The sequence below is a fragment of the Salvelinus namaycush genome, unplaced genomic scaffold (genome assembly GCF_016432855.1).
Source record: "Salvelinus namaycush isolate Seneca unplaced genomic scaffold, SaNama_1.0 Scaffold497, whole genome shotgun sequence".
NCBI lineage: Eukaryota > Metazoa > Chordata > Actinopteri > Salmoniformes > Salmonidae > Salvelinus > Salvelinus namaycush.
In genome coordinates this window covers 141,842-156,435 of record NW_024061194.1, presented here as the reverse complement: position 1 = coordinate 156,435, position 14,594 = coordinate 141,842, and the positions used below count along the sequence as shown (strand labels likewise).

Here is a 14,594-nt window from a genome sequence, read left to right as displayed (position 1 = left end):
TGTTTGAGTGTTAGCTTCAGCTAGCTAGCTAACATCTGTCAGGGGCTTCTCCACGTAACACCATTACTCTCAGTCTTGACAGTGTGTAACACCACCCTGGCAGGTGATTTTTCACCTCCTTCTCAAGATGTAACTATAGCAGACTGATTGTCTCCTCTCATCCCACACACACACACACACACACACACACACACACACACACACACACACACACACACACACACACACACACACACACACACACACACACACACACACACACACACACACACACACACATACACACACACACACACCTCTTTAATCACCTTGGTGTTAATTACCTGCCTGATGCCCTTGGGGAGACGACCCAGGGCCCTGTGTTAATGAGAGAGGGATCGATGGCAGCGGAGGAGAGGAGTTCCGTTCTGCCTTACATCCGTCTTCCCTACACTCCTTCCTCCTCATTGCCTGTTGTCCCTGCCTGCTCTCTTTCACTCACTCTCTACCTCTCTCTCTTTCTCTCTCTCTCTCTCTCTCTCTGTGGGAATCATGTGGTCTGGTCCAAACCTTATTAGGAAAAGGAGTCATGTCTTTCCATCCCAACCAGATCTAATAACCCACACCTCATTCCTTAATGTAGTAGAGGTATTCATATCAGTGTACCCCAACCAGATCTAATAACCCACACCTCATTCCTTAATGTAGTAGAGGTATTCATATCAGTGTACCCCAACCAGATCTAATAACCCACACCTCATTTCTTAATGTAGTAGAGGTATTCATATCAGTGTACCCCAACCAGATCTAATAACCCACACCTCATTCCTTAATGTAGTAGAGGTATTCATATCAGTGTACCCCAACCAGATCTAATAACCCACACCTCATTTCTTAATGTAGTAGAGGTATTCATATCAGTGTACCCCAACCAGATCTAATAACCCACACCTCATTTCTTAATGTAGTAGAGGTATTCATATCAGTGTACCCCAACCAGCTCTAATAACCACACCTCATTTCTTAATGTAGTAGAGGTATTCATATCAGTGTACCCCAACCAGATCTAATAACCACACCTCATTTCTTAATGTAGTAGAGGTATTCATATCAGTGTACCCCAACCAGATCTAATAACCCACACCTCATTCCTTAATGTAGTAGAGGTATTCATATCAGTGTACCCCAACCAGATCTAATAACCACACCTCATTTCTTAATGTAGTAGAGGTATTCATATCAGTGTACCCCAACCAGATCTAATAACCCACACCTCATTTCTTAATGTAGTAGATGTATGAATATCAGTGTACCCCAACCAGCTCTAATAACCACACCTCATTTCTTAATGTAGTAGAGGTATGAATATCAGTGTACAGCCAGAAACAACCCCTAGCCACTTGTAGAGATCAGAAAGGATATGAGAGGTGTATGCAATATGGTCAAACTCTGTCCAAGCATATTAGAGTGAAAGGTCGAGCTACTTCCATAATACATGAGGTGCCCAGGCAGTAGTGGTTATGGGCCTAGGGGCTGTTTCTAGACCAGGGCGGCTTTCATAAAGTGTCTCAGAATATGAGTACTGATCTAGGATCAGTTTATCCTTTTAGATCCTAATGAATAAAACAGGGGGACCTGATCCAAGATCAGCACTCTTTATGAATACAGTCTTTTCCCAGAGCACTCTCCATGGTCCTGAAAGCCCACACTGTCCATATTATGTACGGAGATATAGCTTCTGTTTGAAGATCATCATCTCATTTGATTGTTTGATTGTTTGCAGCTGCCATCATCTACATAATAACCCTTGGTAGAACAGCTTGTTGAAAAACAGATAAAAATGCTTGTTAATTTTCTGTTCAGTTTCTCCCACTAAACATGTAAACAGTGCCTCTAATCCTAGCCATAATCATTTAATCAGCCCTTCTGTTTGTCTGCAGTCATCACAGCATAGGAGCTGTGTGTGTGTGTGTGTGTGTGTGTGTGTGTGTGTGTGTGTGTGTGTGTGTGTGTGTGTGTGTGTGTGTGTGTGTGTGTGTGTGTGTGTGTGTGTGTGTGTGTGTGTGTGTGTGTGTGTGTGTGTGTGTGTGGCAGTGTGGCAGTGTGGCAGTGTGGCAGTGTGGCAGTGTGGCAGTGTGGCAGTGTGGCCAGTCTGAGTCTTAGCACTGCCCAGAAAGCTAGAGAGAGGCCATACATTCCTGGTCATTGATCTGCCTGTCCTAGTTGCAGTTTGGGTCTTCCTTTTGTACCGCACGTCTCTCCCCCAGGCCTCAAATTTAGGATTTATTCCCAGGTCAGTGTGAGGGGGAAGCGGGGCTGTTTTGGCCTGTGTTGAGCATTGTCATAGCATTGGCTCACCCAATGTTTGTCTATCTGTGTGTGTGTGTGTGTGTGTGTGTGTGTGTGTGTGTGTGTGTGTGTGTGTGTGTGTGTGTGTGTGTGTGTGTGTGTGTGTGTGTGTGTGTGTGTGTGTGTGTGTGTATGTGTGTGTACCTGTGGTAGGGCTTGGACCACCGTATCCAGCAGAGCTCTCATTCCTTTAGCCATCTTCAGCAGCTTCAGAACTGGGATGGAGAGAATAGATGGAGAGAGAGAGAGAGAGAGGCAGAAATACAGAAAGAGAAAAATGTTATGATGAGGGCTGGGGAGAGGAGAACTGGAGGGGGAGATTATAAATGCTGGGCATTTAGGGAATTCCCTCCGGTTCAATTCTGGACTAAACGGGAAACATCCAGCCTCCGAAAGGTCACAGCTAAATTTATACCCAGCACACACACACTCTCACCCTCTCTCATGGCCCTCTCACTGGCCCAACCATTAGTCATGAGCTGTAGCTTTGGTAGGATTAATGATGAAGCATTGATCCTCTGCTGTACACTGGGTCTGAACACTGGGTCTGTACACTGGGTCTGCACACTGGGTCTGAACACTGGGTCTGAACACTGGGTCTGAACATTGGGTCTGAACACTGGGTCTGTACACTGGGTCTGTACACTGGGTCTGTACACTGGGTCTGTACACTGGGTCTGTACACTGGGTCTGAACACTGGGTCTGTACACTGGGTCTGAACACTGGGTCTGTACACTGGGTCTGTACACTGGGTCTGTACACTGGGTCTGTACACTGGGTGTGTGCATGCTATCCATAGATTCCAGAGGGGGGTGAGAGGAAAGGTGTTGTACTGTGTGTGTATGTGTCTGTGTGTATGTGTGTGTGTGTGTGTGCCAGGGTGCAACTAAACACTCACATGCACCTCTCCTTCTCTCTCTCCCTCCTTCTCCCTCCCTCCCTCCCTCCCTCCCTCCCTCCCTCCCCCTCAGTACCTCTAGCGATCCTCAGTACTCTCATGATGCGTATGATGGTAGGGTTGATGGGCAGTGATGCGTTGAGGTCGATCTCCTCCAGAGTGATGCCCATGACGGACAACAACACAATGGCCAGGTCCAGCTGGTTCCACCTACACACAGAGTCAGAGAGCAAAGGGTAGTCACACTGGAGGCCATGTTCCATCAGGGTCATTCATGTACTGTACAGGTACAGGCATGTGTGTGTATGTGTGTGCCCAGTAACCCAGTCTGTTTCCACCTGCCTGCATCTCCACTATGACCCAGTTTAAGACACACTGAGAAAACTCAGATCCCTAAATCTGAGTACGCAGAGAGACTGTCCTGCCAGATGTCACTGATGTCATAGAAAAGAGACAAGGTGCTGCCCAATCACACTAACATACATCTCTCTCTCTCTACCCCCTGTACTCTCTCTTCCTTTTCTCTCTCTCTACCCCCTGTACTCTCTCTTCCTTTTCTCTCTCTCTACCCCCTGTACTCTCTCTTCCTTTTCTCTCTCTCTCTACCCCCTCTACTCTCTCTTCCTTTTCTCTCTCTCTCTATCCCCTGTACTCTCTCTTACTTTTCTCTCTCTCTCTCTCTACCCCCTGTACTCTCCCTTCCTTTTCTCTCTCTCTACCCCCTGTACTCTCTCTTCCTTTTCTCTCTCTCTCTATCCCCTGTACTCTCTCTTCCTTTTCTCTCTCTCTCTCTACCCCCTGTACTTTCTCTTCCTTTTCTCTCTCTCTCTACCCCCTGTACTCTCTCTTCCTTTTCTCTCTCTCTCTACCCCCTGTACTCTCTCTTCATATTCTCTCTCCATCCTCTACCTCTTTCTCTTCTTTCTCATTTATTTGATCTCCTCTCTCTCTTCCAACCCCTCCCCACTTTTCTCTTCTACCCCCTCCCCCTCCTATCCCCTCTCTCTCATTCTCTGCCTCCATCATAGAAAATGGGTCAATACCATTAAAGCACCAGGTAAATGTTTGTGTTTTGTTCGCGTCAACATCTTGAACGTGTATGTGTTGTCAACAGCAGCAGCAGTTCAGCACCAACCATTCAGTACTGAGTCAATGAAATGAATAGATATCCAACATCAGCCACAATCTATCTGCTTCATCACTAACCCATTATGTTGAATGGGAAAACAATTAGAGAGAGAGAATGAGTAGGAATGGCTCTAGTGATGCTCCGTGTATCTGTGAGTGGGTTGATCGGGGTCCTGTTAACAGTAATGTGGGTGTCATTTAATTAATAACAGTAATAATAGAATCGGAGAAATCACTGCTCCACCATATTGCTCACAGTGAGGGTGAGATATTGGACTGTATGGAGGCAGAGAGATTCTTCTGTGATTTATGTTTCCTGATTGAGACCATGGGTCAGGAATGGGTCAGAGATGGGTCAGAGATGGGTCAGAGATGGTCAGAGATGGGTCAGAGATGGGTCAGAGATGGTCAGGGATGGGTCAGGAATGGGTCAGAGATGGGTCAGAGATGGTCAGAGATGGGTCAGAGATGGGTCAGAGATGGGTCAGAAATGGGTCAGAGATGGTCAGGGATGGGTCAGGAATGGGTCAGGAATGGGTCAGAGATGGGTCAGAGATGGGTCAGAGATGGTCAGGAATGGGTCAGAGATGGTCAGGAATGGGTCAGAGATGGTCAGGGATGGGTCAGGAATGGGTCAGAGATGGGTCAGAGATGGTCAGGGATGGGTCAGGAATTGGTCAGAGATGGGTCAGAGATGGTCAGGGATGGTCAAGGATGGGTCAGGAATGGATCAGAGATGGGTCAGGAATGGGTCAGAGATGGGTCAGAGATGGTCAGGGATGGGTCAGAGATGGGTCAGAGATGGTCAGGAATGGGTCAGCAGAGATGGGTCAGAGATGGTCAGGAATGGGTCAGAGATGGGTCAGAGATGGTCAGGGATGGGTCAGAGATGGTCAGGGATGGGTCAGGAATGGGTCAGAGATGGGTCAGAGATGGGTCAGAGATGGTCAGGGATGGGTCAGGAATGGGTCAGAGATGGGTCAGAGATGGTCAGGGATGGGTCAGAGATGGTCAGGGATGGGTCAGGAATGGGTCAAAGATGGGTCAGAGATGGGTCTGGAATGGGTCAGAGATGGGTCAGAGATGGGTCTGGAATGGGTCAGAGATGGGTCAGAGATGGGTCTGGAATGGGTCATAGATGAGGATAGAGGAGTATACAAACTATAGTTATTCTGCATCTGATGAAATAGACAATGATACATCTACACACAATGCAAGTATAGCAGATTAGCGTCATGAATACTGTTCTGGAGGCAGCTCTGCAGAGTGGTCACTAGCTGGCAAAGCCTTTAAACCTAACCTTAACCTTAACCCTAATCTTTAAACATAACCTTAACCCTAACCTTTAAACCTAACATTAACCCTAACCTTTAACCCTAACATTTAAACCTAACCTTAACTCTAACCTGACAACCTAACCTTAACCCTAACCTTTAAACCTAACCTAACCTTAAACCTTTAAACCTAACCTTAACCCTAACCTGTCAACCTAACCTTAACCTGTCAACCTAACTTTAACCCTAACCTGTCAACCTAACCTTAACCCTAACCTGTCAACCTAACCTTAACCTGTCAACCTAACCTTAACCTGTCAACCTAACCTTAACCTGTCAACCTAACCTTAACCTGTCAACCTAACCTTAACCTGTCAACCTAACCTTAACCTGTCAACCTAACCTTAACCTGTCAACCTAACTTTAACCCTTTTTTATTTTATTTAATTCACCTTTATTTAACCAGGTAGGCTAGTTGAGAACAAGTTCTCATTTGCAACTGCGACCTGGTCAAGATAAAGCATAGCAGTGTGAACAGACAACAACACAGAGTTACACATGGAGTAAACAATAAACAAGTCAATAACATGGTAGAAAAAAGGAGAATCTATATACAATGTGTGCAAAAGGCATGAGGAGGTAGGCAATAAATCGAATAATTACAATTTAGCAGATTAACACTGGAGTGATAAATCATCAGATGATCATGTGCAAGTAGAGATACTGGTGTGCAAAAGAGCAGAAAAGTAAATAAATAAAAGCAGTATGGGGGTGAGGTAGGTAAATTGGGTGGGCTATATACCGATGGACTATGTACAGCTGCAGCGATCGGTTAGCTGCTCGGATAGCAGATGTTTAAAGTTGTTGAGGGAGATAAAAGTCTCCAACTTCAGAGATTTTTGCAATTCGTTCCAGTCGCAGGCAGCAGAGAACTGGAAGGAAAGGCGTCCAAATGAGGTTTTGGCTTTAGGGATGATCAGTGAGATACACCTGCTGGAGCGCGTGCTACGGGTGGGTGTTGCCATCGTGACCAGTGAACTGAGATAAGGCGGCGCTTTACCTAGCATAGCCTTGTAGATGACCTGGAGCCAGTGGGTCTGACGACGAACATGTAGCGAGGGCCAGCCGACTAGGGCATGCAGGTCGCAGTGGTGTGGTGGGTTGTATAAGGTGCTTTAGTAACAAAACGGATGGCACTGTGATAAACTGCATCCAGTTTGCTGAGTAGAGTATTGGAAGCTATTTTGTAGATGACATCGCCGAAGTCGAGGATCGGTAGGATAGTCAGTTTTACTAGGGTAAGTTTGGCGGCGTGAGTGAAGGAGGCTTTGTTGCGAAATAGAAAGCCGACTCTAGATTTGATTTTGGATTGGAGATGTTTGATATGAGTCTGGAAGGAGAGTTTGCAGTCTAGCCAGACACCTAGGTACTTATAGATGTCCACATATTCTAGGTCGGAACCGTCCAGGGTGGTGATGCTAGTCGGGCGTGCGGGTGCAGGCAGCGAACGGTTGAAAAGCATGCATTTGGTTTTACTAGCGTTTAAGAGCAGTTGGAGGCCACGGAAGGAGTGTTGTATGGCATTGAAGCTCGTTTGGAGGTTAGATAGCACAGTGTCCAAGGAAGGGCCAGAAGTATACAGAATGGTGTCGTCTGCGTAGAGGTGGATCAGGGAATCGCCCGCAGCAAGAGCAACATCATTGATATATACAGAGAAAAGAGTCGGCCCGAGAATTGAACCCTGTGGTACCCCCATAGAGACTGCCAGAGGACCGGACAACATGCCCTCCGATTTGACACACTGAACTCTGTCTGCAAAGTAGTTGGTGAACCAGGCAAGGCAGTCATTAGAAAAACCGAGGCTACTGAGTCTGCCGATAAGAATATGGTGATTGACAGAGTCGAAAGCCTTGGCCAGGTCGATGAAGACGGCTGCACAGTACTGTCTTTTATCGATGGCGGTTATGATATCGTTTAGTACCTTGAGCGTGGCTGAGGTGCACCCGTGACCGGCTCGGAAACCGGATTGCACAGCGGAGAAGGTACGGTGGGATTCGAGATGGTCAGTGATCTGTTTGTTGACTTGGCTTTCGAAGACCTTAGATAGGCAGGGCAGGATGGATATAGGTCTGTAACAGTTTGGGTCCAGGGTGTCTCCCCCTTTGAAGAGGGGGATGACCGCGGCAGCTTTCCAATCCTTGGGGATCTCAGATGATACGAAGGAGAGGTTGAACAGGCTGGTAATAGGGGGTGCGACAATGGCGGTGGACAGTTTCAGAAATAGGGGGTCCAGATTGTCAAGCCCAGCTGATTTGTATGGGTCCAGTTTTTCCAGCTCTTTCAGAACATCTGCTATCTGGATTTGGGTAAAGGAGAAGCTGGGGAGGCTTGGGCGAGTAGCAGCGGGGCGGGCGGGGCTGTTGGCCAAGGTTGGAGTCGCCAGGAGGAAGGCATGGACAGCCATTGAGAAATGCTTGTTGAACTTTTCGATTATCACGGATTTATCGGTGGTGACCGTGTTACCTAGCCTCAGTGCAGTGGGCAGCTGGGAGGAGGTGCTCTTGTTCTCCATGGACTTTACAGTATCCCAGAACTTTTTGGAGTTAGTAACCCTAACCTGTCAACCTAACTTTAACCCTACCTTTAACTACCTACAGTACAGCAAACACTATGAATCATACAGTGAGATGACACACACAGTGTCCCCAGTGCAGCTTATTTAATTCAGTCACCTTTACTAGTACCATTTAGTATAGAGAGAGCATCCTGGTTATATTACGGCTATGGCATTACTACTCTGAATCACACAGAGTGAGAAAACACACACACAGTGTCCCCAGTGTAGCAGTGTGGAAGGTGTTTATTCAGTAGCTCAGCAGTATCTGTATTTGACTATACAGAGAGTATCCCAGCTATAGTTCAGCTATAGTAAAGCTAAGACACTGCCAGGAAGTACCATTGAAGTCAGAATAACTCTTTTCTAATGGAGTTGTGGTTAAGAAGGGCAGCTATGAATCATATACCCTGTATGAATCATATACCCTGTATGAATCATATACCCTGTATGAATCATACACACTGAGATGACTGACATGCGCAAACACACACACACACACACACAGTGTCCCCAGTGCACCAGTGAATACAGTGTTTATTCAGTAAGTCAGTGTGGCCCTGTAACTACCTGTCTTTAAAGAAGCGTCGGAAGCCAAAGGCGGTGAGCTTCAGGAGGGTCTCCAGTACAAAGGTGGATGTGAAGAAATAGTTACAGTACTTCAACACTAGATCTAGAGACTGAGAGACAGAGAGAGAAGGAGGTGGGAGGGGGGGAGAGAGAGAGGAGGAGGGAGGGAGGGGGAGAGAGAGAGAGAAGGAGGTGAGAGGGAGGGGGAGAGAGAGAAAGAGGTGGGGGGGAGAGGAGAGGGGGGAGAGACAGAGAGAGAAGGAGGTGGGAGGGAGGGGGAGAGAAAGAGGAGGAGGGAGGGAGGGGGAGAGAGAGAGAAGGAGGTGAGAGGGAGGGGGAGAGAGAGAAAGATGTGAGAGGGAGGGGGAGAGAGAAAAAGCGGTGGGGGGGAGGAGTAGCGAGAAGGAGGTTTGGAGGGAGGGAGGGGGAGAAAGAGAAGGGGGTGGGAGGGAGGGAGGGAGGAGAGAGCGAGAAGGAGGTGAGAGGGAGGGGGGGGAGAAAGAGAAGGGGGTGGGAGGGAGGGAGGGAGGAGAGAGCGAGAAGGAGGTGAGAGGGAGGGGAAGAGAGAAAAAGCAGTGGGGGGGGGGGGCGAGAGAGAAGGAGGTGGGAGGGAGGGAGGGAGGGGAGAGAGTGAAGGAAATGGTGGGAGGGAGGAAAGAGAGAGAGAGCAGGAGGTGATAGGGAGGGGGAGAGAGGAGGTGGGAGGGAGGGGGAGAGAAGGAGGTGGGAGGGAGGGAGGCGGAGAGAGAAGGAGGTGGGAGGGAGGGAGGGGGAGAAATATAAAGGGGGTGGGAGGGAGGAGAGAGCGAGAAGGAGGTGAGAGGGAGGGGGAGAGAGAAAAAGCGGTGGAGGGGAGGGGGAGAGAGAAGGAGGTGGGAGGGAGGGGTAGAGAGAGAAGGAGATGGTGGGAGGGAGGGGAGAGAGAAGGAGATGGTGGGAGGGAGGAGAAAGAGAGAGAGAAGGAGGTGAGAGGGAGGGGGAGAGAGGAGGTGGGAGGGAGGGAGGGGGAGAGAAGGAGGTGGGAGGGGGAGAGAGAATGAGATGGTGGGAGGGAGGAGAGAGAGAGAATGAGGTGAGAGGGAGGGGGAGAGAGAGGAGGTGGGAGGGAGGGAGGGAGGGAGGGAGGGAGGGAGGGAGGGAGGGGGAGAGAGAAGGAGGTGGGAGGAAGGGGGAGAGAGAAGGAGATGATGGGAGGGAGGAGAGAGAGCGATAGAGAAGGAGGTGAGAGGGAGGGGGAGAGAGAGGAGGTGGGAGGGAGGGAGGGAGGGGGAGAGATAGTAGGTTGTGGGAGGGAGGAGAGAGAGCGAGAAGGAGGTGAGAGGGAGGGGGGAGAGAGAGAGAAGGAGGTGAGAGGGAGGGGGAGAGAGAGAGAGAAGGAGGTGAGAAGGAGGGGGAGAGAGAGGAGGTGAGAGGGAGGGGGAGAGAGAGGAGGTGGGAGGAAGGGAGGGGGAGAAAGACAAGGAGGTGGGAGGGAGGGGAGAGAGAGAGAAGGAGGTGGGAGGGAGGGGAGAGAGAGAGAGAGAAGGAGTCACATATGGTACTGTGTACTGTTGTTGTTTGTATGGTAAACTCAAATATGCCAAACATACATGAAAACACACGACGCTCTGTCTTTCTGTACCCCCCCCCCCCCCCCCCCCCCCCCCCCACACCGCTCCATCCAGTCTTACTCGTGGCTGGCTGTAGTGTTCCAGTGACATGGTGATGACGTTGATACAGATGATGAAGGTGATGAAGAGGTCCAGGTAGTAGGTGGTACACAGAGTGTGGATCCACAGGCGGATGGGGCTGTAACTGGCATAGTAGGGGATCTTCTGGGCGTCTGGCAAGGGGAGACAAACACAGGTAATAGTACTTTATACATAGTATTACTGTACACTATTCAAAAGCATTCCTGTGATGTCAAGAGTAATACTTATAAACAATTCACACAATCATTGATGATCTCTGTCTGCTCTTGTCTGTTTCTCTCTCTCTCTCATTCTCTCTCTCTCTCCTTCTCGCGCTCACCCTCTCCCACCCTCCCTCCCTTTCACCCTCTCACCCTCTCTCTCTCCCTCTCATCCTCCCTCCCTCTCTTTCACCCTCTCTCACCCTCCCTCCTTCCCTTTCTCCATCTCACCCTCTCCCTCCCTCCCTCCATCCCTTTCTCCCGTTCACCCTCTCTCCCTCACACTCCCTCTCACCCTCTCTCCCTCACACCCCCTCTCACCCTCTCTCCCTCTCTCCCTCTTATCCTCCCTTTCTCACTCTCACCCTCCCTCTCTCTCTCCATGCACCTTGTACTATCTCTTCTTCCCGTCTCTCCCTTACCCCTCCTCTTCTTCTCCATGCGTCTCCGTCGTTTATCCTCTCTCCTTTTAGCCTCTTCCACTTCCTGGTTCTGACGGCACTTGTGGAAGTTCTCCACTACCACGCCCACAAACATGTTGAGAACGAAGAAACTGACGATGAGGAGGAAGGAGATGAAGTACAGGAGCATCCATGGACTGTTGTTGATCACTGGCTAAAGGAGAGAGGGAGAGAGAGAGAGGGAGGGAAGGATGGAGAGAGGGGGGATGGAGAGGGAGGGAGGCAGGGAGGGGAGAGGGGGAGGAGAGAGGGAGGGAGGGAGAGATGGGGAGGGAGGGAAGGATGGAGAGAGGGGGGATGGAGAGGGAGGGAGGCAGGGAGGGGCGAGGGGGAGGAGAGAGGGAGGGAGAGAGAGGGAGGGAAGGATGGAGAGAGGGGGGATGGAGAGGGAGGGAGGCAGGGAGGGGAGAGGGGGAGGAGAGAGGGAGATATGGGGAGGGAGGGAGGGGCGAGGGACGGGGGAGAAGGAGGGAGAGAGAGAGGAGTGGTGCATGTGAGTGTTTAGTCGAAGGAGGAGAGGGAGAGAAGGAGTTGAGTATGCTCTGATAGATCAGTCAGCCAACACAACTGAAAAAATAATACATCTATAGAAATATAATGGATAGACTTGATGATCACTATTAGACTAGTTACCTGTTGGTCCACCCCTACAGCATCCAGGCCATGGTACATGATGTTGACCCAGCCGTCCTTTGAAGCCAGCACAAACAGGGACATCAGAGCCTGTGGTACAGAACGCACACACATATACACACAGAACACACACACACACAGAACACACACACACACACAGAACACACACACACACACACACACATGCAGAAATGCAGACATACACAGACAGACAGAACACACATGAAAGACATGAAATATAAACATACATATAAACACAAAAGCACACATACAAAACATAAGTTCAGTATTTCATACTGGTCCATTCAACATGTCCATAAGTTCAGTATTTCATACTGGTCCATTCACCATGTCCATAAGTTCAGTAATTCATACTGGTCCATTCACCATGTCCATAAGTTCAGTATTTCATACTGGTCCATTCAACATGTCCATAAGTTCAGTAATTCATACTGGTCCATTCACCATGTCCATAAGTTCAGTAATTCATACTGGTCCATTCACCATGTCCATAAGTTCAGTAATTCATACTGGTCCATTCACCATGTCCATAAGTTCAGTATTTCATACTGGTCCATTCACCATGTCCATAAGTTCAGTATTTCATACTGGTCCATTCAACATGTCCATAAGTTCAGTATTTCATACTGGTCCATTCAACATGTCCATAAGTTCAGTATTTCATACTGGTCCATTCACCATGCCCATCAGTTCAGTATTTCATACTGGTCCATTCACCATGTCCATAAATTCAGTATTTCATACTGGTCCATTCACCATGTCCATAAGTTCAGTATTTCATACTGGTCCATTCACCATGTCCATCAGTTCAGTATTTCATACTGGTCCATTCCCCATGTCCATAAGTTCAGTATTTCATACTGGTCCATTCACCATGTCCATAAGTTCAGTATTTCATACTGGTCCATTCAACATGTCCATCAGTTCAGTATTTCATACTGGTCCATTCACCATGTCCATAAGTTCAGTATTTCATACTGGTCCATTCACCATGTCCATAAGTTCAGTATTTCATACTGGTCCATTCACCATGTCCATAAGTTCAGTATTTCATACTGGTCCATTCACCATGTCCATAAGTTCAGTATTTCATACTGGTCCATTCACCATGTCCATAAGTTCAGTATTTCATACTGGTCCATTCACCATGTCCATCAGTTCAGTATTTCATACTGGTCCATTCACCATGTCCATGAGTTCAGTATTTCATACTGGTCCATTCACCATGTCCATAAGTTCAGTATTTCATACTGGTCCATTCACCATGTCCATAAGTTCAGTATTTCATACTGGTCCATTCACCATGTCCATAAGTTCAGTAATTCATACTGGTCCATTCACCATGTCCATAAGTTCAGTATTTCATACTGGTCCATTCAACATGTCCATAAGTTCAGTAATTCATACTGGTCCATTCACCATGTCCATAAGTTCAGTATTTCATACTGGTCCATTCACCATGTCCATAAGTTCAGTAATTCATACTGGTCCATTCACCATGTCCATCAGTTCAGTATTTCATACTGGTCCATTCACCATGTCCATAAGTTCAGTAATTCATACTGGTCCATTCACCATGTCCATCAGTTCAGTATTTCATACTGGTCCATTCACCATGTCCATAAGTTCAGTAATTCATACTGGTCCATTCACCATGTCCATAAGTTCAGTAATTCATACTGGTCCATTCACCATGTCCATAAGTTCAGTATTTCATACTGGTCCATTCACCATGTCCATAAGTTCAGTATTTCATACTGGTCCATTCACCATGTCCATAAGTTCAGTATTTCATACTGGTCCATTCACCATGTCCATAAGTTCAGTAATTCATACTGGTCCATTCACCATGTCCATCAGTTCAGTATTTCATACTGGTCCATTCACCATGTCCATAAGTTCAGTAATTCATACTGGTCCATTCACCATGTCCATCAGTTCAGTATTTCATACTGGTCCATTCACCATGTCCATAAGTTCAGTAATTCATACTGGTCCATTCACCATGTCCATAAGTTCAGTATTTCATACTGGTCCATTCACCATGTCCATAAGTTCAGTATTTCATACTGGTCCATTCACCATGTCCATCAGTTCAGTAATTCATACTGGTCCATTCACCATGTCCATAAGTTCAGTATTTCATACTGGTCCATTCACCATGTCCATAAGTTCAGTATTTCATACTGGTCCATTCACCATGTCCATAAGTTCAGTAATTCATACTGGTCCATTCCCCATGTCCATAAGTTCAGTATTTCATACTGGTCCATTCACCATGTCCATAAGTTCAGTATTTCATACTGGTCCATTCACCATGTCCATCAGTTCAGTATTTCAGACTGGTCCATTCACCATGTCCATAAGTTCAGTAATTCATACTGGTCCATTCACCATGTCCATAAGTTCAGTATTTCATACTGGTCCATTCACCATGTCCATAAGTTCAGTATTTCATACTGGTCCATTCACCATGTCCATAAGTTCAGTATTTCATACTGGTCCATTCACCATGTCCATCAGTTCAGTATTTCATACTGGTCCATTCACCATGTCCATAAGTTCAGTATTTCATACTGGTCCATTCACCATGTCCATCAGTTCAGTAATTCATACTGGTCCATTCACCATGTCCATAAGTTCAGTATTTCATACTGGTCCATTCACCATGTCCATAAGTTCAGTATTTCATACTGGTCCATTCACCATGTCCATAAGTTCAGTAATTCATACTGGTCCATTCCCCATGTCCATAAGTTCAGTATTTCATACTGG

The 14,594-nt window shown here is 47.5% G+C and overlaps 1 protein-coding gene across 1 annotated transcript in view; it reads right to left on the bottom strand.

Annotated features, from left to right (window-relative positions):
- The window catches only part of LOC120041637 (voltage-dependent T-type calcium channel subunit alpha-1I-like), a gene marked incomplete at both ends in the record, with an annotated part of 136,114 nt that overhangs the window by 10,509 nt on the left and 111,011 nt on the right, over nucleotides 1-14,594 (bottom strand). Inside the window, 6 exons of the mRNA XM_038986503.1 lie at nucleotides 2,473-2,543; nucleotides 3,304-3,437; nucleotides 8,814-8,923; nucleotides 10,484-10,635; nucleotides 11,127-11,319; nucleotides 11,799-11,888. Coding sequence (XP_038842431.1) covers nucleotides 2,473-2,543; nucleotides 3,304-3,437; nucleotides 8,814-8,923; nucleotides 10,484-10,635; nucleotides 11,127-11,319; nucleotides 11,799-11,888 — 750 coding nt within the window. The remainder of the gene's footprint in view (nucleotides 1-2,472; nucleotides 2,544-3,303; nucleotides 3,438-8,813; nucleotides 8,924-10,483; nucleotides 10,636-11,126; nucleotides 11,320-11,798; nucleotides 11,889-14,594) is intronic.